The sequence below is a fragment of the Motacilla alba genome, chromosome 3, assembly GCF_015832195.1.
Source record: "Motacilla alba alba isolate MOTALB_02 chromosome 3, Motacilla_alba_V1.0_pri, whole genome shotgun sequence".
In the NCBI taxonomy this organism is placed as follows: domain Eukaryota; kingdom Metazoa; phylum Chordata; class Aves; order Passeriformes; family Motacillidae; genus Motacilla; species Motacilla alba.
The window spans coordinates 98510478-98534484 of NC_052018.1; the positions used below are offsets into that span (position 1 = coordinate 98510478).

The following is a 24007-nucleotide window of genomic DNA, read 5'->3' on the forward strand; positions in this document are numbered from 1 at the left end:
AACAAGAGGGGAATCAGCTGGTGATCTGAAGGAAAGGTTTTTTAAGAAATTCAGGTGAACAATACTGATTTTCTTCTGCTGGCGTCTGGCCGTCTTTGTTAGGAACTTTGCTGAAGAGAAACTAGCTTATTTGATCTATAATGCAGGGTCAACCCAGCCAAACTCCCACCCAGGCTCACTCAAGGCTGGCAAAGAATAACAAGGATATTTTCTTGCTGATTCAAGACCTCAGGATTCTTTCAAACTTGGGTTTTTCTAGCAAAGACAATGGATTTTTCTGCATCTGTGGATGCAATAATTCAGCAGTAATCTCTATGACATGAACTAGAGCTTCCTGATGATGATCAGATTTGAAAGCAGCGTAATTCTGATATATGAGAAGTTACCTTTGTGGTGAGAATATGCATGTTTTTTGCAAAGAACTGGACCCATCATGAACACCGGCTGTATGTATTCAGAGTTTTAATATGCCCCGACTGCAGTGACCTGCAGTTATCCAGCATCTTTGGCACATCAGTTTGTTACTTCTTTCTACCCTGAAGGGTTTCAAGCTACAAGCCAGACAGTCAGCTCTCTAGGATGAAACCTGAAGCCTGGAGGTGCGCCATATGTTCTTGCATAGCATCTGCACTATCTTCAGCATCAAATTTCAGTCTTGCAATGCAAATGTTTGGAATGGATGAGACGTCAGCAAATGCAGGGCTTGGACCTAACCTATCTGTTCCCCGACTGACAACAATATTAATTAGTCTTTGTACAAACTGCTCAGGACCCTGTTTGGACTGCCTAACCCCTCTTTGAGAGGTGTCTGTCCTTCTCTTCTCAAGACTTGTTAGCTTTTTCCTTTCCCCAGAGGTCAGGATTTCCACATTTTGGACCATTCTCTCTGTTCTCATTCTCATTCTTTAGGCCACATTTCTTTGAAGCTCAACACTGATCCAAAGCTCCAACATGGGCTTGGGGGTACTTAGGCCGAATCGGTGTGGTAGTCCAGGCTGTGATCCTACTTACACACCCTGGAACAGAATCTGCCTTATTCACAGCACAGAACTCCTGCTTCTGACTGCCCGTAACTTCCTGATCCTGCTGCCTCACATACTGTTTCCCACCAGCAGAAGTGCAGGTAATTACTCTTATCTGGATTATTTCTTTCCAGCCTCCGTTTCCCAGACTCTCTCTCGATTTTTCTGATGTTGCTTTGAATTTCATGCTGACACTTTTCCATTTTCCCAGACCTTTTTCTCCAGGTAAGGCCTGCAGATTTTTCTCTGTTCTGACATTTGATGTCACTAATCAGCTACTTTTGGTCCTGGAACTACAGTAGGCTCCCAAGGAATCCAGTCATTCAGCTAGACAGCTGCTCTGGTGGTGCCTCCATAAGCAGGTTCAAGCTCAGCCATGTTGTTTTAATGTTTAACTTCTTTATAAAGCCATGAGAAGAATTGCCTGAGGCCTACACACTTCCCATTGCTCCTCTAGATCACCACTGCACTATTACTGAATATTTCCTAATAAAGGTATCTGCTGCTTTTTCTTTCTGACTTTGGAGAACCAGCTGAAAATACGACTTAAGCACACCCATGGCAGCTGACAAATGAAATACGTAAGGCAGTATTGAGGAAGAACAGAGGGAAAACTGGAGTGACAAGTATTTTAACGGCAGCATGGACGTGCTGAGTTGGGTGTGTTATCCAGTGCTGGCAGCTGGGCTATTTGAGTCCTTTTATCACTTGTTTGCACAGCTGGACCGAGTGGCAGGATTTAGCTTAGGGAAAAGGTCAAAACCAGAAACTGCACTTCTCCTTTCTGGCCACACGATGTGCCCATCACACCACGAACACAGCCCGGCCAGCCCGCCAGCAACTGCAGACGTAGCCACAAAGGCAGGGCGTTCCAGGGGTTTGCGTTGCCTCGCAGCACCTCCTTCCCTCTGGCCAGGCCCCCTAAAACACACACACAGCTGCAGATCAGGGCCAGGTGCCGTGGAGCAGAAGGTGGTGAATGGGATGGAGTTGGCGTGGTCCAGATGCTTTGCCTTTGAAGAAGGTGACAAGTGCTGTGAAAGAAATAGGAGCCAAGTGATCACAAGAGACAGTGGCAACTCTTCATCAATTATTGACTCTTTGCCAATAATTGGAATTAAGTTTACTTACTAAATGTGAGATTTACTTCTGCTTTTGGTGGGAAAATGTCAGCAAGTTCTTTTCTAATTGCCAGGAAGTCTTGGCCCTCTGACATTTGTATGATCTCTGAACAGAACCAAGTAGCTCTTCAAAACTAGAGCTGGCATCTGTAGGAACCAGTCATCAGCACAGAGATTTGTAAAAGAAATATTGGGATTAGCAGAGATTAAAATCTGTTTGTGTAAGTGCCAGAAGAAATTGCAGAGCTGGGGAACTAAGAATGGCTTGAATTTATAACAATGACACCAGAAAAAAATTTGGGACTTATAATTTGAGCCACTGCTAGGACCGCAGGACACACAACTCACTTGAGGGAGAGCCGCTTCTCTGACAGCAGAGGACAGACATCTCCCATTTCCCTCCTCTGCAGCCAGGCAGGAAGAGAGACTGCAGCAAAGGATCATCACAAAACAACTGTTGGTTGTTAAGGATTATTAAACAACTCCCACAAAACTGGGATATTTAGTGAAGAATTCACAGGCACCACCCCTTGTGGTGTATGTTGTGCACAAATGAGTGGGGCTGGACAGAACTTGTTGCATGAGAGTGAATGAAATCTGTAAGAAAACCAGTGCAGGTGGCTACAATGAGCATAAAATGTAAATAAACGCCATAGTCCCCTTCTGTAGTATCTCCTACAATGATTCACAGAGACTTTAATGTTTATAATGGGATCATAGCAGAGATCTGACTTCCAATAAACCTACACATTTTAAAGGTGACCAGTTAGTGCAGCTGTACCACACAACCTGTGTGAATAAAACCATTCATTTCAGGGCAGAATAAATGATGTTGTCTTCTGTTTAACTCACAAGGCACTTTCCTATAGTTCTATCTATCTTAATCAGAGAAACTGGGCATTTAAAAAAAAGGACTAATCTGCTCGTTGGCCATAATTGCATTTCCTCTGCAAATATTAAGTTAGAACAGTAGTAGTGATTTATATTATTTTTATAATAAATTTACTTTTAAATGTTTTTCATGTGAACAAGAGAAATGTGTGTTGCCTGCCTAGAGCTTAGAAGAAAGAAGTGAGGAGCATTTTCCCAAAAAATGCTTCAAAAAAACCCAACAAAATGAAGAAGTTGTAAAGCAGGTGGCCAGATTTGTAGGTGGTGGTAGAAAACCAGAATAAAATCAATAAACTTTAATTAGAACTTTTCCAACTTTTATCTCTTTGTTGAAATACTATAGGAAACTATCTCTTTATCCATAATAATGCCTAACAAGGGCTAATAATGTCTGGCTGGAGGCACCTGGAACTCAGTCTAAGGCTTAGCTCAGCTCTCATTAAAGACAAGCAATCATTCCACCTTTTCCATGGCTCTGACAACCACCCCAGAAGACTTCAGAAAACCTGTATGCAAAGCTGGCATGTGAGTGGCTCCAGGCTCTGGTCCCAGAGGACCAGAAGTGAGCTAGTTCAGCTAGGAAGTGTGAAGCCAACGACACAACCATGCAGTCAGACAGGCTTTTTGGAAACCACCACATTGGTGGTTTTGTAAGATTTACATTCCAGGGCATAACACCAGTCACAATTTATAAACCATAAATGAGCAGGTCCTTCAAATTCTGCTTCTTTCTTTTGGTGCTTGCAATTCTTGTGAATTTTGCCCCCTTGTTTATTTTTTCTGGGAGTTTAATGATTGAAGCTAACCCACCTACACTTACATAGTAGATGTTTTTCCCTGGAATTGTGATGTTATGTGTGTGTATCTCAGGACAGACTCCACTCTTTGGAGATATGTAAGCTTTTAATGGAAAAGCTGTAGCAAACCCACTTAGATGGTGAACCCAGGCCCTCAATTCTGAGACAAGCACATTGCTTGGATAGCTGTGTGGCAAATCTAAAATCACCCTAAACTTACCAGCCTGGGTGCCCATTGAAAAGCATTTCCTAATGATTACTCCCACTCTTCAATCCTTCTCCAAGGAACAAAGTCAGTTGGCTTGGCCAAAGGGCAGCAAGTGTGAATGTCAGCCCTTCTACCTCACCACTGCATAACCGCTAATCCAGACTCTCCCAAAAACCCTTTATAGCCCAATACCTGTGCAGAGGGCTTGGAGAAATGCCAGCAGGGAAAGGGTTAAATGCTGACAATCAGTGACACCAGCATGCCAACAATGGGCAGGGTCTGGGAAATGGGAACCAAACACCAAACTGCACAATTGCCATGCAGGGGCATTTCCAAAGGAGTCTTCCCTCAGGCGACACAGCCTGATCCAGCAGGATGTCCCACTGCCTCTGCAAGACTGATCCAGCTAAAAGGCCAGGTCTTGTCCAAACAAAGATGGAAACATGAATTCTCTTTGGGGTGGTTTTTATTTTAGATTGAAAAGCTACACAAAAAGAGAAGAAATATACATTTCCATGAGAGAAGGGAAAAAAGAGTATCCCATTGTGTCACCCTCCTAATGCAGCAAACCATCCCAGCCTGAGCCACAGGACTGGCTCCTCCCCTGGTAGGTAGGGAGTTCTTATTCCAAAGGGTACAGCACACAACAAACATCTGTAACATCTGCCCCAGGGTCACACACCCCCAGACACAGCGGTATGGTCTTTTCTTTGCATATGTGCACATACATCTGTTCTTGGCAGACAATGGAAAGGCTGATACAGAGTCACATGGGTGAAACCCACAGCTTTGAAAGAGGAACAGCTACTGATGGGCACAAGGATCAACACACCCACACAGCACAAACACCTCTTCAAAGTGGTGGTTACTCTAAGCACAAGGCAGATACGTTTTTATCAGTGATACTGGATTGTACTGGAGTGGATGGCAGTGAATTTCAGAGTTCATCTTTCTCTTTATTAAAGTAATTAATCAAATGGTTTAGCATATAAAAATACAATAATCGTTCCTCCTAATCAGAGCAATTTGTGTTCAGATAGAAATAAAAGCACACACACACATACACACCTCAGGATTGCTGCCAGAGAGCTCACAGGATAAAGAAAAGAAAATCATTTTCCTTGTCTCACACCAGGACATCACATTCACCCTCCTGTCTCCAGGGATAATGGAGTCTTTCAGCTTTGGTGCATAGTTATATTTGAAAGCCAAACAGCAACTTGGAATTTGTCCTGAAGGGAAGCAGGACAAGGCACCTTTAAGGATAATAAGGCAGAAAGGGACTCCTCATGTGCAGGGGTGGTCCTGCTATCCCTGAATCTGAGGGATTAATCAAAATCTAATCAAAGTCTTCACCCTCACAAAGTGTGAGTGAGTCAGTCTCCGTTTGCTGTAACCAAGAAGCAGCTCAGGAGCAGAGGTTTGCTCAGCTATTTGCAGTGCAACACATGGTTTCCATCCCATACAGCATGACCTTACAAGAGTGCAGCCATGATAGTAACTGAAGAAGTCTAAATAAGATTGTGTCCTTAAAAGAACAGAATTCTCATGGATGGCAAACACATCACCTCCACAGTGGCCTTCAGGGAAAACAAGTTAACAGAGCATCTGTTGTGGAGTAGAGCAGGGAGGCAGCGACAGCTGGGCCACCTTGGTCACACTTATTTGACTAATTAACTGTAAAATGTCATTAAGGTATTGCCTTAATGAAGCAGGGTTGTTCAGTCAGACACTCTCCAAAGGTGAAAACTTGTCTTTGTCCCCTCCCAACAAGACAGGAAACAGTCCAAGTCCTCAGATGGGGCCAGAATATCTTTAAGTTTGATCTATGTACTATAGGAGCCTGATCCTGCTGGGATCTGGGCAGACTCCAAGGAGCACAACAGACTCTGCAGGAGGGATACAGAAAAGGCAAACTGAACAAAACATGAGGAAGTTTCCTTCTGCATCAACACCAACCACTAGGAAAACACTTTTTTATTAGAGACACCACATCATAAGAATACTCTGAGCATGTAAAATGCCTTTAGCTACAGCCAAGAAAGATTGCTTTAAAAACTTTGCTTTACTGCAGCTTTGTTGATCACGATCATCTTAAAAGGCCAGACCATTCCTCTGTGCTGCTACAGAGGTATCTCCATCAGAAATCCAGAAAGCTCAGGAAATTACATCAATGCACATGAGTGAAGGCCCTGGCCTGTCCTTTTTGCAGCACTTCTTCTGGTTCTTGTTCTAAAAAAAAGCTACAATCCAAACCAGTTAATATCTTAAGAGTATTTTTTATGGTTAAGCACAACTCTTCCTGTGGGAATGTAATCTGGGGGATTCAGATATTGTAAACAGTTCCTTGAGAGAAGAGTTCCCTTAGTAATTTCCTTCTGCAACGTGTAACTGCAATTAAGTTACACGCACATGCCCATGCCGTATGCAGTTTAGTTGCAGTTACAAAAAACATGCTTGGCAACGAAGAACATTACTTTCTCAGTGTTGTTTTACCAGAAGGAACAAGCGAAAGCTATCCTAAGGAACATCTAAGACCAAATTTCTTGATTTCTGTGGCTTAAAACCACACCGTTAACTTTGCATTACAACAGAGTTGGCTCAAAATCCATTTCCTCATACTGGTTCCTGTTGGTAGCCCTGCTTGCCTTGCAAGCAATATCTGTGGCCTTGGGAGACAAGTATAAATGTTTCTTGAGCAGGATTTTACCTAAGAGCTGTTGGCCAGCTGAAATATCCACAGTCCTCACCTCCTGCTGGCATCAAGATCTGAGGTTAAATCCAAATGAGATTTTATAACTGTTAAGGATGATGCATCTGCTGTCACTGAGATATAATTTGATAAGTAACCACCCTGTGAATTCTTGAATTAAAGATTTTTTTTCTCCTCTCCTATTAAAATTTCTGTACGGAATCAAATATATTTATAAACCCTCAGATGTGGATTCTTTTAAGGAGGTGATAGTTGTTAGTTAACAATGAATCTGGCTTTGGGACTCAGAGACTGCTTGTAGCCGGCTTGGCAACTCTTCATGTGACTCAAGAGACAGTTCTTTCACCTTTTTCTGTATTCATTCACTTGATGTGAATGATGTGAACTGATGCCTGCTGGTCACAAATGCCTGTAAAGACCCCATGCAGAGAATGAATTCTGTGTTAACTTCCCAAGACAGTGCTCAGATGGAAAGTCCTACGTGAGTCAATTAAGGTTCTGGATCACTTATTGTCAGAGTTAAAATATTCAGAGGCAACTGTCTTAATGTGTTGCCCAAAGTCTGGAAGAAGTTTTAGATCATTTGTCAAATGATCCCTTTTTCCTCCTGCCAGAAAACTGAAGCAGCAAGTGAACATGGCTTTCATCAATATGCTCCCATAGATAACAAGTTGATCTTTGTCCTTGGAGAATAATGGTCTCCATGCATTTATCTGAGGAGCATTTGTCCTAGCTATCCCTGCAAGGAGGAATGTGGGTCAATCCCTGATCCAGAACTGTACCGCTATTCCTCTGGTCATGGCCAGCAGCCAGCAGCAGCTTATCAGAGCTCCATGCTGGCCCTCTGCATGCTGCCTTGTTGCATTTCAGAAACTTCAGCACTCCTGCCTCTCCCTGCAAATCCCCCCCAGGCAGCAGGCAGGGATTTGCGTTGTCTCTGCTATGTGCCAGACAAATGCCTGCAACCTCTTTGATCCTATCCATATCAAAATGCCAAGGAAAAGATGCTTCTTTATCCTCTTGCTTACCCTGTGCCTCAGCAGCCTTCCAGCTCTTCCTTCTTTTTCTCCACCTTTGTCACCCATACTGACAACAAGAACAGTTGAAAAGCTCTCTCTCCCACTGAAACTAGTCAGGAACTAAGCTGTCAAGACTCCCAATTTAGATGTTGAATCCATGGTGATGTCCGTTAATTTACCTGAGCCTAAGTGTTCATGGCATGTGAGGTAGAGATGGAAGAAGGCAGATAGAACAGGGCATTGTGTTGTCCTTGACTAAGTCACTTCCTTTTTCTGAACTGCAGCTCACACTGACACCAGCTCCCCCTAGATTAGCCCAGCAAATACATCCACCTGATCTCTTTTCCATCAGTCATTCCTCCTCTAGCACAATGCAACTCTGCATACTTTCATTATTTGATTCCTTTCAAATTTTTGAGAAGTTCATTATTCTTCAAGATTTACTGCTCTGGGTCTTAAAGAGTGCTTTCCAAACATTGCAACTCACTATCTTCCACACTATGGCCTGTGAGAGACAGGTAAATATCTGTAAACCTAATTTACAGAAAAGGAAGAATAGGTATAGGACTTATGCAACCTGCCTAATTCTGTGCTGTTCATCTGTCACCAGATCTGTCATTACAGGCAGCTCTGTCATTATGAACTGCCATGGCTCTGTTAAAATCAGTGAAGAGGTAACAATTTTTCTTTGGTGAGAGTTTATATTTTGGTCTTTTGACTTGGTACCTGCGGCCCACTGCTCACTGCCTGTGGGAGGGTCAGGATTAAAAATTATAATTTCAAACAGGATGATGCTTTACAGTGGTTGCAGAAATGCTCTGTGTTAGCAGAGGACCAGAGTGAATATTTAGCCCAGACTGTTGACCAATGATTCAATTCTTGGCAGAAGAGATGGTGATTTTGTCCCTTTTGCAAGCTCTTGAGGACTCAAACTACAAAATATGGCTGGATGGTCAGACACAGAGATGACAGGGACTTTGACTTGACTGAAAGAGGAACTGTGTAAACACCTCAGATTTCATTGTTCTTGCTGCAAAATAAGGAGGAACCACAGGACAACAGGAATGGTGACACTGGGTCAGGTCCATATCTGGCACTGGTCACAGCAAATGCCCAGGGAAGAGTATGTGAACAGAGCAAGCACCAAGAAAGCCTGCCTCTCACACCCTTTCCCCAGTCTCTCATCACCTCAGAACCACTGCCTTCTCAGGGCTGCCCAGAAAAGACAAAGCAGAGATTGTTTCACCCCATCATGTGGTATTTTGGCTGGCTCCACATCTCTGTTATATTCAAGGGACACAGTCACGTTTGTCACATCCTGGCAGGGGAAGCCCCGGGATTGGCTGTAGTCCGTTCTCAACACAAAAGCCATCCTGATTGCAAGAGACATCCCCAGAAGGGGTTGAAGTCCTTTGCAATTACCCAGTCTTGTAGAGCAATTACCAACACCAAGACTCAGCTAAAGCTCAGTTCTTAGGAATACAAGATCTTTACTGAAAATATCCTACAAAGAAGTCAAGTGCTGGCATCTTCCACTGCTCACTACAGTTTTTCAGGCACCTACACCCACATCTCACAGCACAGAACAAACACCTTTCTCAATATGAGAGACAAATACTGCTTGGCACTCTCAGAGCAACTCTGAATTACTGAGGCTCACAAACCTCTGCTGAGTCCAGGATAAGAGCAAGGCAGGATGCAAACTGGAGCCCACAAAACTCTGTCCACTCTCCCATTTATTCCTGAGCCACTGAAACATAAAAAAAACATAGGGTATCCCAGGAAACAGGATGAGATCAGGCAGTGATAAATAAAGCATGGAGTGAAAAGTAAATCCTAGAGAAGAAATAAAAGATGGTGCAAAATGGTCAAAGGAACTTCACTGAAAAAAGGCTTGCAGACTCCTCAATATTTCATAGAATCCACTGAGTTGGAAGGGACCCAAGGGACCTCGAGGATCATCGAGTCCAACCCCTGGCCTTACAGGGGGACATCCCAAGAAACACATAATGTAATTTCCACATCTTACTCTGAAAAACCAATACCTGTACTAGAAGGTAGGACGTGAGCTGAGGAGAAAACTTGTACCTTCCAGAAAAAAAAACAAACAAGAAAACCAACCTAAAATCAAATAGAAAATAGTGTTTTCTATATGGAATTTATTTCCTCTTAAAAAAAAAAAGCAACTGACTAAAGGTTTCCAATTTAGAGTTATGCCAGGAGAACAGAAATGTATGTCCAGTCAAGAGACACTGGAGTTAAATACCACACTGGCACCCAATTTGTGGAATGCCTGGGTCAGAGCAGACCAGAGCAGGTACTCCTGGATGCACCTGCAAGGCTCCTGAGCACCTTCTCAGCTCACAGCCTCCTGGAATAGGAAGCTCCCAGTATAACACATTACACTGCAGGTCAAGAACAGCATGTCAAATGTACATCCCTCAACTGCCCTTTCATTTTTCTCCCAGCAGCCTTACCTGAAGACCCTGACCACTTACATCAAATGGCAAGTCGTCTATCTCATCAGCTTACCACCAGGATCCACATCATTGCAGTGGCAGTTGTTGGAATGTACCACATTTTTTACAGTCTCAGAGAGTGCAGTACTGGATCTTTCATAGTCCTACCTTAAGAAAACAATCCAGGTAGAGAGTTCTAGAACGCATCACGGCTATCATAAGGAATGGGAACATCACAGAAAAACAAGAAATACAAATTCTGACACAAATGATTAAAAATTACCAAAAAGATGTTCTGACAAGCAGCAATTATCCAGCACTACTGCTGCCATAGATCCCTCTTGTTGTGCACAAACAACAAAACACCTGGCACATTTTTAAGTCTAAAGAAGGGCTTCTGTAAGACTACAGATTTCTGGCAGGTTAGGAGCTGAATACTCATGGTTCACATAAATCCTATGATACCCATCTCCAAGAAAAGGAATGTCAGATTTCCTTGATTAAATTCCAGCAATGAGAATGATTTGACCTCCTTAAATCCAACTGCTCTAACAAGATTTAAATGGGACTAGACATTCACATCGATGCAAAACATAGCAACCCACTAGTGGGGACTGGCAGAGGCGTTCAGTGAAGACTGTGATCTTCTGCATTGCTATTGGAAAATACTAATACTGGGGTATTTGTTTCCATTTTCTATTTCTTGGGATCCCCTGTCAGGAACAATGTGCCACAGCCTATGGCACACTGCTACAAAGATGAAGCACGCTCCAGCTGCAGCACCATAGGGAAAAAGGATCACGTGGCAATGGCAAAGTAGTGCCTTGCAAGGAAGCCCAACCTTTGGGTTTGCCCAGGGCAGTACTTCTACCAGTGGGCAACAACAGCTTCAGGGTGAAAAAAAATTAAAATTGTGATGGGTTCTTCTCTGAAATGGTGCTGTGATGCTTCATGAATTGTCATGTTAGTACTGCCCTCATGTGCTGATCCTAGCTGATGTGTCACAGTGAGGGAGAGCAGCATAGAACCACAGAATGTTAAAATGTTAAAGGGTTAGAAAGGACCTTATAGATCATCCAGTCACAATCCCCCTGACATGTGCAGGGACACCTCCCACTAGACCAGGTTACTTAAGGCCTTATCCAGCCTGGCTTTGAACACTGTCAGGGTTGGGGCATCTACAACCTCCCTGGGCAACCTGTTCCAGTATCTCACCAAATTTCATCTTTTTCAGTTTGTATCTATTCGTCCTTGTCCTACCACTACAGTTCCTGATAAAGCCTCTCTCTGGTGTCCCTGTAGGCCCCCTTCAGATACTGGAAGGTTGCAATACAACTTTCTCTTCTCTGGGCTGAACAACTTTGTCAGTCTGTCTTTGCAGGGGATGTGCTCCCATCCTCTTTGTGGCCCTCATCTGGACTTGCTCCAACAGTTCCATGTCCTTCTTATGATGGGAAGACCAGAACTGTACACAGTATTCCAGGGGGTCTCACAAAAGCACAGGAGCTAAACATCTGATGAGGGATAAAATTAAACCACAGAACCCAGCCCACATGAGACAGTCAGATTAGACAGATTTTCAGCCTCCTTGAGACATCCATATACTATTTAAAATCAAAGTATTTGGTGTTCTGGTGCACTCAGATATTTCAAAGAGATACTCAGACCTAAAAATGTGCTTTTGGTTTCCTGAGTTGAAAGGAGTTGGGATGATTCTAACAGAAAGAAATGCAAAGTTGATCTGCTGGGCAAAAGACATCCCTACAGAACTGTGTTTGTCTCCTTCCATTTTGAAGGTAAGCCAAGGAATGACCAAATTTTGTGGACATGGTTATAAATAAACTGGTTAACAAGAAACTCCACCTGCAGTTTCCCAGAGGGCTGACTAATCCTTTCCTACTTGGATTGTGTGCGTGGCTGCAGTGCACCGATTAACCAGCCAGTCATGATGCACTCACGGCGCTCGCATTCAGGGGTGGCCACACCTCACTCTGAGCATCTTCCTGCAAAATTCATTGTGTCCCCTTACCAGGAGGGATGCTTTGCAAAGGAAGGCACTGCTGCTATGGAATTGGAGAGTTGCCTCTTCCTAGTGCTGATATCTTTCCAAGATAGATTCCTCTGAAGCAAGAGAGGAGAAAGTAAAAGGGAGACTTTAGCATTACTTTATATGAAAGCTAAGTGTAAATATATATTGCTGAATTAACAGTGTGGAGATGGACCATATGCAATCTCTTACTGAAGTAGCCAAGGGAAAACATCACAAGTCCAGGCAAATCTTGGCATGCGTAGCCATAATTTTCTAACTATTAGCACCCAAAGAGCCAAGATAAAGCAACAGGATCTTTGTAATGTGTCTGCCAGACTTTGTTCAGGTTTGGTATGTAAATTCAGGAAGGACAAAGGCAAAAAGGAGGAGTAAGAATCCAGAAGCATTTCACTGAGCTTCAAGCAAAGGTTACCACCTGCCATGAAAGCACTACCCTGGCCCAGCACCACCCAGAATTACTACAAGTAAACTGCTGCCAGAAAAACATTTATGGCAGGACCAAATTCCTAACAGGAACAGGTAGCCAGCTCCCACACAGAGATCACTGGGGTTATAAACTCACCTCTTCTCTTCCCCTTTCAAGCCAAGATTCAGAGTTGCCTGTCATCAGTTTCTACATGATATGTGTTCAGAATTTTTCCTCCCCTATTCAATTTTGCTGAAAGAGAGTATGACTAAAGTTGTTTTGATTGACCCATTAAATAAACATGAGCAGGACGTGGTGTGCTAACAGAGAATCATGTGTGTTTTCACGAAGGGAACTGACTTCTGGATTTATGGATGTTGTCACAGGCAAGCCTCTTTCAGACATACTAATGCTGGAACAGATTCTACATTTTTTTCAGCCCCAAAGGGATTACTTTAACAAAATTTGTTCTTCCTCTGGATTTTTTTCCTCAACAGCTTGGTTAGAAGAACGGAGGAAATCAATCCTTGATTTGCACAAAAATCTCCTCTGTTTGGTCCCACCGTTTGGGAGTTACTAACCAAGGAATGCTGCTATGAGCTGCAATGTAGAGAGAAAATGAAATAGATCCCTATAAGCTATTAATTTAGGTATGAAACAAAAAAAAAATTAAAAATAGAAAACACCTAGTTTTAAGGACATATTTAAGATTTTTAATGGATCGGAGAACATGAGAGGAAGGGGAGTGGGAGAAAAATGTTGCTTTATATCATGGCTGTAATGGTTGGCAAGTGTTTCCAGGCTAGAAAACAAATTTAAGCAACATTTTCACCCACTCTGGAGTTTTTAGACTGCTTCTCCATTCAAACAGCAGCAAAAATTTTTCCCTACAATAAGCACATACTGGGTTTGTCTACCTCCCTATCTTCAACCCATCTGAGCCTTCACTAATGGAAGTCTTGTTACACCAGAAGCCTCGATGGCAGTTCTCACGTACATGTACACAAGTGTGCAGCGCAACACATATACATGTACACACAAACTATCAAAATACTATTATAAAGCGAGTGTTCCTTCTCAACACCCCTTCTCTGCCCACCCCACCTCCCTCCCCTTCCCTAGGCCAGCATATTTCAAAACAGACTGGAGCACTTCCAAGAGCCATCCAGCCCCCGGTCGCACTGCAAGCGTCTGGGTGCGTTGACAAGTCCCTGGGCCACCTCTAGGACTGGTCTCGATGAGCGGCCTCAAGTTCACAATACTGATTCCTTGGATTCAGGGTCTGCTGTGCTGCTTGTGTTGGAGACCGGGTTTTTGTGGGTTACCAAAGGTGACGTTTCTGCTTCAGACTTGCTGTTAGCAATTGCTTCTACAGTGACTTCCTTGAGCTCCTGCTCTCTCTCTTTCTTGTCTTTTTCATTCAGGTAATTAAGGATGCCTGCTCCCAGGGCATCCCCTTCCACATTCACAACTGTGGTAGTTCGGTCCCTGGTGAAGATCAGAAACAAAAACCAAAGCAGCAGGGTTTTAGTTTTAAGAGAGTTATAACAAAATAAGAGGAGCTGATTCACCCCTGCCCAACCACTAACATAGTGGAACCAGACAAGGGAGATGTAGTTATCACAGGCGTTTTCCACAGTATCATCTCTACTTCAGAACTAAAAATGAGCACCAGAGCAGGTTTAAGGTCAGTCAAGCTTAGTATCAGCTGGTTCTGGTCTCTCTGTGGGTTGCAGCAATGGTACTACTCTTTCTCAGGCATCCTGCTTTTCACAGGTCACCTCCTTCCTCTTCCCTTTCCCTAGGCCAGCATTTTTCAAATGCATGTTCAGGGCAGGAACTTTGGGCTTATCCAGTAAGTGACTCAGAACACCTAGCTTTCTTTTTTAACTACTGTGACTGGTATCTTAATCCCTTAAGCACCTACTTAAGGGATCCTTCCAAAAGCAGGCAGAATGACTTGTGTTCTCTGCATTTGTTTCCCATAGCACCTGCCCTAATTTTTGGTCCTACAACACAAAACTCATGTGCCAGGGTGTAATGGACAAGATTTATGAGTCATAAAGATGAACAATGTTTTCATGGGGCTTTTGAGACTTGCTAGTCATTCTGCAGCCTAACTTTAACAGAGGGTCAACTTGTAATCGTGGTCCTCTCTGGTAATAAAACAGCTGGCATTAAAACAAGACATGGGACTCCTTCCTCCCTCTTTTCCCCTTTTGTTACCACAAGGCTGAACTCCTTGACTAGAACACTGTTGACCACAGAGGGAGGCTACGTATTTTAAAAGGAAGGCAACCAGCACAACGCAGGCTGAGAGCAGCCCACAGTGAAAGGACAGGCAAGATTTTCACTCTTGCCTCAAAGCACTTGCAAGTACAGGTGAGGAACATCCAGCCACTACTGTACTTCCTTAGAGAGACAGGACAAAAAGGGCTAGCCAGTGCTTTGCCTGTATCTCATGTCCTCTGGACGTGGCTGATCCCCAAGAGGTTACAGTAAGAAAGAGTGTGATGACCCTAAGGAAGCTGTAGGAATATGCTCCACAGACACGTGTTGTGTGGGAAGGGAAGGTAATACAGCTGCCACATTCCCCCCTGAAATTCAAGGGTGTCCTCAGGCATCCTAATTTCCACATCTGCTGTGGGAATGCACCATCTATACAGAGAGGCTGGTGTTTTCCAAAAAGCAATGCTGAGGCATTATGTGCAGTCCAAACCAGGAGCTGCCCAATAACCCACCAAATGGAAACAAATTACCTAAGCGGGATTCAGATCACTTGACCCATACTGGCCTCTTACTTCCTTCCCCGAAAATGGAAAGGAAAGGTGGTAATACTGTCTACTAAACTTGTGACACTCAGCAGTGTGTTCCAGCCATGACAGTGCCCACAGCAGTGACAAGTGTCATAAACCTTCTGTGTCCCTGCCCTGCCAATGGACAGCACCCCTCTATGACACTTGTGTTGGAGGAGCTTTGACCAGTCTTGAAACTATTAAAAAAGTTCAAACAATAGATGACAAGAGCTTCTGATGGAGACTGCTTCCCAGACGTGATTAAGGAAGTTTTCCACAGACTCAATTTCCTTTGTCCTCGCCTGCCCTTCTAGCACCCAACTAATTTCCAGCAATATCAACACATTCTAAATGGACTTTTGACAACTATTCTAATGGGAATAGAAACCAAGAAATACATTTCTACAAATGCTGAATAAAAAAACTGAAGAGGGATTTCAGCATACTGACTGCTTTAAATGGGAAGGCACCACCTTTTCCATTCCCCATCACAAGTTACCTGTCCCACAGGGTCTTATTTTCTACTCGGTTTTATTTTCTACTGGGTTATATTCTGTACTTTGACCACGTTTCCAGCTAAACATGCTACAAGGATGCTGTAGTGAGGTGGATGTCATTCTCTTTTACCATGCAACAAGTGACAGGATGAGAGGAAACGGCCTCAAATTGCACCAGGGGAGATTTAGATTAGATATTATGAAAATCTTTTCATGGGAAGAATTGTAAATAATTTGAACAGACTGCCTATGGAAGTGGTGGAGTCCCCATGACACGGCTTAATGGTAAGCATGGTGGGTGGTGCTACATTAACAAAATCTTTTTCCAGCCTTGGCCATTCTGTAATTGCACGTTTCTATGCCTCCCAACAGCAGGTAGGTGAGGCCAGCAGTACTCACACGATCCAGTCCACGGCCAGTATGAGGGACAGGTCGTTGGTGGGCAGCCCGATGGCCTCCAGGATGATGGCAATGGTGAGGACGCCTCCAGCAGGGACCCCGGCTGCTCCCACACTGGATGCCGTGGCTGTCACACTGCAAATCAATGTCCATGCCTGGTTAGAGGACTCCCAGCTCACCCCTGCTGCACTCTGTCACGTGCTTCCCTGCTATGGGAACTGTAAACAAACGCTCCAGCATGGGACACACAGAGAGTTCACTTCCCAGGCAAACCCCTTCCTGCCTGCTGATGCAAAAGGGGGTACAGAGGACAGGGGCTCAGCAGGGATCCACAGCAGTTACCGTGGCGATGGCTCTGGGTTCAACACCCGGACTGCCTTTTCAGGATAAGAAACAGTCAACACAACTGTATCCTGCTGCCTTACTAACATTCCCAGCTCCAGTGTGTTGAGGGACTTACAGCTCCTGACCCCCCCACGTGTATAAAGGCAAACTCTGCCATGCAGGGCACAGCACCTTCTCTGTGTCTCATTTGCATCCCAACACAGACCCTAAACCAGGAGCTGGAAACCTGCAGTGCATGTGCTCAACACACCTTTTTGTGTGCAGATGTCTGCAACTGAGCTCTCCTTGGGCTGTCACTGCATCATCCTCAGACCTGTCTTCATACCTGATACACTGAGAGTACCTGAAAAGCTAATTTGGCTACCTACCCCAAAAAACCACAGTACCCCAGCCCTGCCTTAAATAGACAAACAACATACTGGGAAATAAAATCAAGAAGAAAATAAAACCTAGCCAGGAAGGGTAAAAAATGCCAGGAACCAGCCTTAGGAAGCATGTGGTGGATGCAGCTGTGGCTGCTGGGCACAGTGAGGATCCAGAACTGCTTGCAGTATCCTCATTTAAGGGATTTTGAGGAGAGAAAGATAATGACACTTCATGGGATATGGGACATCAGAGGACATGCCAGGCATAGAGGGGAGAGAGTCTTAGAGAAGGGGGTAGGACTAGGGGGGTGGAGGGGATAATGGAGCAAAGCAGTTAGGAGGGGAACAACAAGAGATCTGATCAGGAAAGCCAGCAATGTGATGGTAGGAAGGACAGAGATAAGCAGGAACAGAGCCTTTAGTACAAAATTCATGCATAATGAGCCAAGGAGCTGGCAGGAGAATTTTCTAAGACATCCAGAGGGGGAATCAGGGGCTGCCTTCTGGGCAGTGCAAAATGACTCAATTACCCAGCCTAATGGTGACAGAAGGATGGAGGAGTGAGATGCTTAAGGAAGGAGAGGAATTTCATGTGAGAAAGAGCTTTAAACAGCTCAAAGACTGTTTCAGAATTCAATTACCCCTCCCAGGTTCCACCTTTCATTAAATCGAGACTCTGGCAAATCTTGTAAAGGTTTAAAGACTCCATCCTTTAATCACCCTATAATTATGTTACATAGCAGTTTGTAAGTTTTAGGTCAGAGATGTGGAATGCTAACTGTTAGCTATTAACGGAGAGACCACAGCTTGAATATGTCTGGGGGCCAGAAGAATGTGGTTGCAAGCAACTTACAGAATTGTGAAGATTTGCCCAGGGTTGAGGTCTACATTATTCAGCTGAGCAATAAACACAGCTGCCATGCACTGGAAAATAGCAGCTCCATCCATGTTTACAGTGGCCCCAATGGGAAGGATAAACCTGCTGATCCTCTTGTCAACTCCGTTGTTCTCCTCGATACACTTGATCATGGACGGGAGCGTGGCTGAGCTGGAAACAGAACAGGGAGAAATGAAACAGAGCACCAGGGTGCTCTGAATGCCCCATCACTGTGTCATGGCTTCCATGTTTCTAGCATGCTGCAGACAGGACTGTCAAGGCAACAATGCCATTTTACAGTCCCTCTCTAGCATGATGGCAATGAGGGACCCTCCTTGTTGAGTTTTGAGCAGAGGTATTTAATAATCTGCTTTATCCAGAAATAGCTGATAAGGACTTTAATCTCCCAGAAGCAAGAACTCATGACTTAACACAGTATGCAGCATTACATGGCTGTAGAATGAACAAGTCTCAAACTACAAACATGCAGTAACAGATGCAAATATAGCAGGGGAGGTTGGAACTAGATGATCTTTCAAGTTCCTTCCAACCCAAACCACTATATGATTCTATGATAATATAAACACAACAGATTCAACAGCAATCTCTGTTAATGCTGTACTAGTACCTTCTCAAATAAACAGAAAAATAATTAAAAATAAAACATCACTCTTGGATTTATTTCTTGCATTATAAATTACATAACCCCTCTCCTACTATGCAGAAGGAGAGAGCTTATAAATAGTACTTCAGCTTCACTGGCAGACATGCAACTGTTTTTGGGGATGACCTGAAATGATTTTATATAATACGTCATTTCATCAGGTGTTTGTACTTGAGAAAAGTGTAAATGACACACTCAATCATTTAGTTATGACAAATAAAAGCTCATCAGGCCACACCTTTGAAAAAAATAGCGTTAAATGCCTTTACACTAACAAGCAAGTCTGCTTTGTTCCTACAAAATTAGTCTAAATTTGTTCCAGGTCCTTCTGAACTTAAAAAGTAAACTTCTGATAACAAAGTCACTCACTACTGACCCTCACTTTACTAAAACTGAAAGGACAGCTGGCAGGATCATTTAAAGAATTTCCCCCCCCAGTATTTCCAACTAAGCATCATGCTACGGCCTCAATATTTTGAGGAATTCTTTTCACCAGATGACAATCAGCATGTACTGTGTGGCAGGCTGACGACAGCAGTGGGACTCTACACTCAGAAGACTCTTTCTGCAATCTCAGGAACAATATTCACACCTTAAACTAAAACTGGATACAGCCAGTTTATAATGACAAACATAACCAGGCTATAGTCTCAGAAGTGGCACAGAAACCCACCTGGAGCAAGTGGCAAAGGCGGTGGCAAGTGGTGTGATAAGTCCTAAGAGAAAACGATATGGATTTTGCCGTGTGGCTGCAAAATAAATAAGCGGCAGAATGATTCCTCCGTGGATGACATGGCCCAGGATAGAGGCAAAGATGTATTTTCCCAGACTGGTCACCAGAAGCACAATATCTTCCATTTCCACAATCTTGCTCCCAACAAGGAACATAATGCCAATAGGTACATACCTGTGTAAATGAAATATTGGCTGTCATTAAGTAAAAACAAAAAGCCTTGGAAAACACAACATTTTCTGTCCTGGAGATAATATTCCCCTAAACAATCTGCTGCTCCTACTGAAGGGTAGTTCTTTACTCACCACACGCTCAGGTTAGGCAAATTTGGAAGGCTGGATGGTAAGCAGTCAAATTCTAAAAGGACTGTTCATTTATGCCGTCAGAGACAGGGCAGGGAGAGTGCCAAAGGGAAGGTGAGTGGGAAGCAGAAATGCTGCTAGGAGCTACCAGGACAAAACACCAGTGAGGAGAGGAGGGAAAGGAGGGGAAGGGAGCAGCATCACCTCACTGGAGTACAGAGAGAGGTCAAAGAGTTGGGTCTTAGACATGTAGAAACTCCCAGCACGAGTACAGAGTCAGGTCATTAAAATCACAGACACTGGATGCCAACTCTGTGGAGGTTAAGAAAAAGCTGAGCACATACCAGAGAGCTCAGCTAAAGGCTGCTGATGCATGTGCCAAAGACAGCAATTAATTCTGCTATTTGCCTAAAAAGGACTAAGTTAAATGATCAGGCTTCCAGAGCTTTCCCCAAGCCAACAGCCAGGCACACACACATCCATGCCTCCTATCTAGAAACATGCCACGTCAGCATTTGTTTGAAGTTTCCTTTGTCAAGAGCACGTGGAGCTGCTCCAGGGGAAGGGCCACTTGCAGGCTACAGCCACACCTCTGGTCCCAGTAGCCCTGAAAAGACTGAACTGCCCTTGCACCAACAGCACAGCAGCTCTAAACAAACTGTGTGAATCACTGCAGGCCCAGGGCCTGCTCCTTCCTAAGCTCTACTGGGATGTTTGTGTCAGAGTACCTCTGCTGATGCTGTCCACACTTCATCACTTTCTTCTAAGATTAAGAAATACTAAAAGAACACCCAGCTCCCTAAAATCCTGCCACAGGAAAATGTGTGACTAAAAAAGATTTACCTGTACATATCAGGAATAAAGAATCCAATGCCCATGTTCAGAGAAGCTGATTTGTGGAGTCAGGACAAACTTCAGAAGGTTTGGTTAAGCATGCAAGGGTGTGGAAAGGTGGGCAAGCCTTAAGGCTGCTCAGATCACTCACTTCTTCCTGGCCTGCCTCTCCCTCAGTGGTTCTGCAGCTCCTCTGTTCCATGCAGAGACCATCTCCCTATATCCCAGATCCATGTGAGCATCCTCTGTCCTCCCTTGGCCAAATCTCTAGGAGGGCCTGTGAAACATTCCCCACTTTGCCTCTGCAATTCTGCCTTTGAACTGTGTTTCTGAGGACCCTGATTAGCAGATCCAGCTGAGCCCTGGTCCTGCACAAGCTTTGAACACTCAATTCCTCCCCTTGAAGAGGGAGGCTGGAGAGAAAAGAACTGGAAGTTGAGACCCAAGTGCTGCTAAAACACAAGAGTGGCTGTTGAACGGGACCAGACACAAGCTTAAGCTGCCTTTGCTCCTGGTAGTATGATTTCACCACTCCAAAGTATCCCTTGGGAAGCACAGTCAGCTTTACAGATTTTGAACAAATACCAGGCCTACACAAGAGCCTTAAAGAAGGAAACAGAACAAGTAAGGGTTTCACTGTTAAGGGTCAGCAGTGGTCCCTATAATCCACAAAACAAAGGATTACATACCAACTGATTGCCTTGAAGTGCTAGCACTGTAATAAGCTGAATGCATGAACTGCCTCTTATTAGTATTCAGTGTCCAAGGAATTACACTCAAGAGCAAAAAGCTTAAGCTGCTTGGAGACTGAATTTTTCAATCCCTTATGACAGCAACTAACACAGAGATCTGCCTGTGTAAAATCAGGTGTTTTGTTAAAATCCTTCTACTTCTTAGGGAGAGGAAAACAGTAGGAATGAAAAATGCAGAATGAAGGAAGAAAAAAATACATTTAAATATACATTTAATATATACATTTAAATATACATTTAATAGATTAGGTACATTTTACAGCTTTTTCACCAGCTTTGGAAAGAGAGTGAGAAATGTCCCACAGTTAATTTGTTTGCTAGCTATCTTTATGAATATTTTAAAGTTTGTATATGAGGTATTAGTACTGTTGGTTTCACAGGAGCAGCCTAACTCCATACAGCTACCAAGGACAGCCATGATACTGCTCGGAGGCCCAGGTTCATCCCACCTGATGGTGGGCCAGAAGGCTGCTCCTACCCAGCTTAGGTGGCCTGAACCACTCTCTAGAGGTGCCTGCCTCCTCCAAAGCTGGTTTCTTGCCTAATGAGAAAGTTAGGAGCTGGAGCACACTAAACTAAGAGACTTTTGGCATCAAAAGCTTTGTGGGATTGATCAGAGCACTAGTCAGCCCATAAACTTTTCCAGACTCCAAAGAATTAAGTGAAACAATGTATTTGCTTATTAATAGGCAAGAGAAAAAAAATCAGCATTAGGAAATACTGAGTTTTCTTTCCACTAAATAATCAAAATGGAGTCCTGGAGAGGATTTATAGGCAACCTTTTGAAGTTCTCCAACCTGATACCTTAAGCTATGAGTGACTGTCTCATTACAGGGCACAAGCAAGGAGAAAAGACCCCATGGTGTGACATCTCAACATTCCCTTTTGCTGTGATGAGGGATCTCACAGAAAAGAGCTGGACAGAGAGACAAAATGTGAGTTTGCTGATCTGAGCATAACACTGCAGTGCAGATCTATCTGCAGTCACATACTTACCACATAATCCAGGTAACCAAGACCATTGTTGCCTCATTGAATGAGTTAAAGAAGCGAATCAGATCTTCCCCCTCCGGGCCAAGTTTTTTCAGGGCCACTCCTAAAACCAGAGCAAACAGCACCAGTCCCAGGATGTTCATTCCTCTGATATCAGTACCAACAGGGACCTGCAGAGATGAAAGAAGAAGGCTTGTTACATGTGAGAGTAGGACAAAACCAAACAAAAGGGTCATCTCATTTTGTTGCTGTCTGATCGATCTGAAATCAACAAGCAGAACCTATTTTGGAAAGCTAGAGCCTATTTTGTTGAAGGGAATCAAGGAGATCTGGATGCAGCTCAGGTACAAACCTCCCTAGTTATGAGCTGGCATGGATTCACTGAGAAAGAAAGGGCCTGCTACTACCTCCCCATGCGCCCTTCAATATAATAGTTTGTTCTCAGGGACCTGAACAAGAAAACTCCCCAGTTTCTCAGGACTTTAGTGCAATGATGATACCAAGGTGAAAACCATGAGAAAACAACCAATGCTATGAAGCAGAAGGAGGAGAGAAAGGCAGAGAAAGGCAGCAAACTGTGGCAACCTACTCCGTCTGTCCATGTGAGCTGTGGGAGAGAGAGAACAGAAGAGAGATACCTGTTCCCCTTATCAGAAATCTGTTACTGCCTGGGAAAAGAGAATAAAACCAGGATCCACCTCTTGATAAAAACTAGCCTATCCACAGGTCTCCTCTGGGGTTAGTCCTTCACGGTTTGCTTTTCAAAGAGAGCCAGAGCTCTCTTTGGCAATGTAGCATCATATGAACTGAATGAGTACTCTTGTGGCTACATAAAAATATAATTGTTTTGACAAAATGTTTTTTTTTTTTCTCTCCAACTTGGCAGTACAAACATGTCAAATTGTTGTTTTATTTGGAAGAATTTCTGTAACAGATGAAGTTTGTGTACAAGTTTTTGCCTTCTGGCTAGTTTTAGTGGACACTAGCTCAACACTAGGGAAGAAAAATACATTCTGAGCTAAAAGTTTGAAATTAGTATCAGCTAAAGAACTCAGGATACTGATCTCCTAAATCTGATAAAACCAGCCTGCTTAAGGATTGATGTTTTTTCTGGAAGTACACTGCTGAACTGGACTGTCTCTCAATGGCAGGTGGAAACAAAGTCCTGCAGGGAAAGGGATAAAATGTAAATTATACACAAAAGCAGGAAGATTAAACTGCTGTTGAGGGAAGTATTTACAAACAGTGAAGATTTTTTTATTCACTAGGCTTTTTTATTCACTAGGTAAAAAAAAATAGATATGCAATCTGCAATTTTTATGGTAGTTGCTTGTTCAGGGTTAAGCTGCCACTGTTTATTTAATTCCTGATTGAGAAAACTGAGAACATAGACAGATATTAAGTATGAGGCACTGTGTATCTCCAGAGATGTCTGAGGAAGCATGCTGTCACACACACTAGCACTTTTCTGTCTGGATAGTTTTGGCTATATTCTGTTTTTTCTGACTGAAAGCTCTAAACTTTTCTGTGGCTAGAAAAGTAAAGCAAAACAAATGACCCCCTCCTATTAATTAAACAAACCATCTGTGTACATGGGATGTTACTTTATAACACATATTTCACTAGGTTCATTTGATACAGGGGTAATATGAAAAGTTGAGCTGGAACAGAATTTTACCATAATGGGCCCAAACTATTCCTCAAAAAAAGTCCAGAAACAGTGAATACTCTCTTGTTTTGGTTCCCATTCTGACAAAAAAAAATG

At 43.5% G+C, this 24007-nt stretch overlaps 1 protein-coding gene across 2 annotated transcripts in view; it reads right to left on the reverse strand.

Moving 5' to 3' along the window:
- Positions 1–4487: 4487 nt before the first annotated feature.
- Positions 4488–24007, reverse strand: part of SLC1A4 (solute carrier family 1 member 4) — a 34058-nt gene continuing 14538 nt past the window's right edge. For both annotated transcript variants that reach the window (XM_038132037.1, XM_038132038.1), the window contains exons 4-8: positions 22246–22412; positions 19302–19535; positions 17941–18135; positions 16378–16512; positions 4488–14174 (exon numbers count right to left, since the gene is read on the reverse strand). In XM_038132037.1, the coding sequence (XP_037987965.1) occupies positions 13940–14174; positions 16378–16512; positions 17941–18135; positions 19302–19535; positions 22246–22412 (966 nt within the window). In that variant the 3' untranslated portion in view covers positions 4488–13939. The remainder of the gene's footprint in view (positions 14175–16377; positions 16513–17940; positions 18136–19301; positions 19536–22245; positions 22413–24007) is intronic.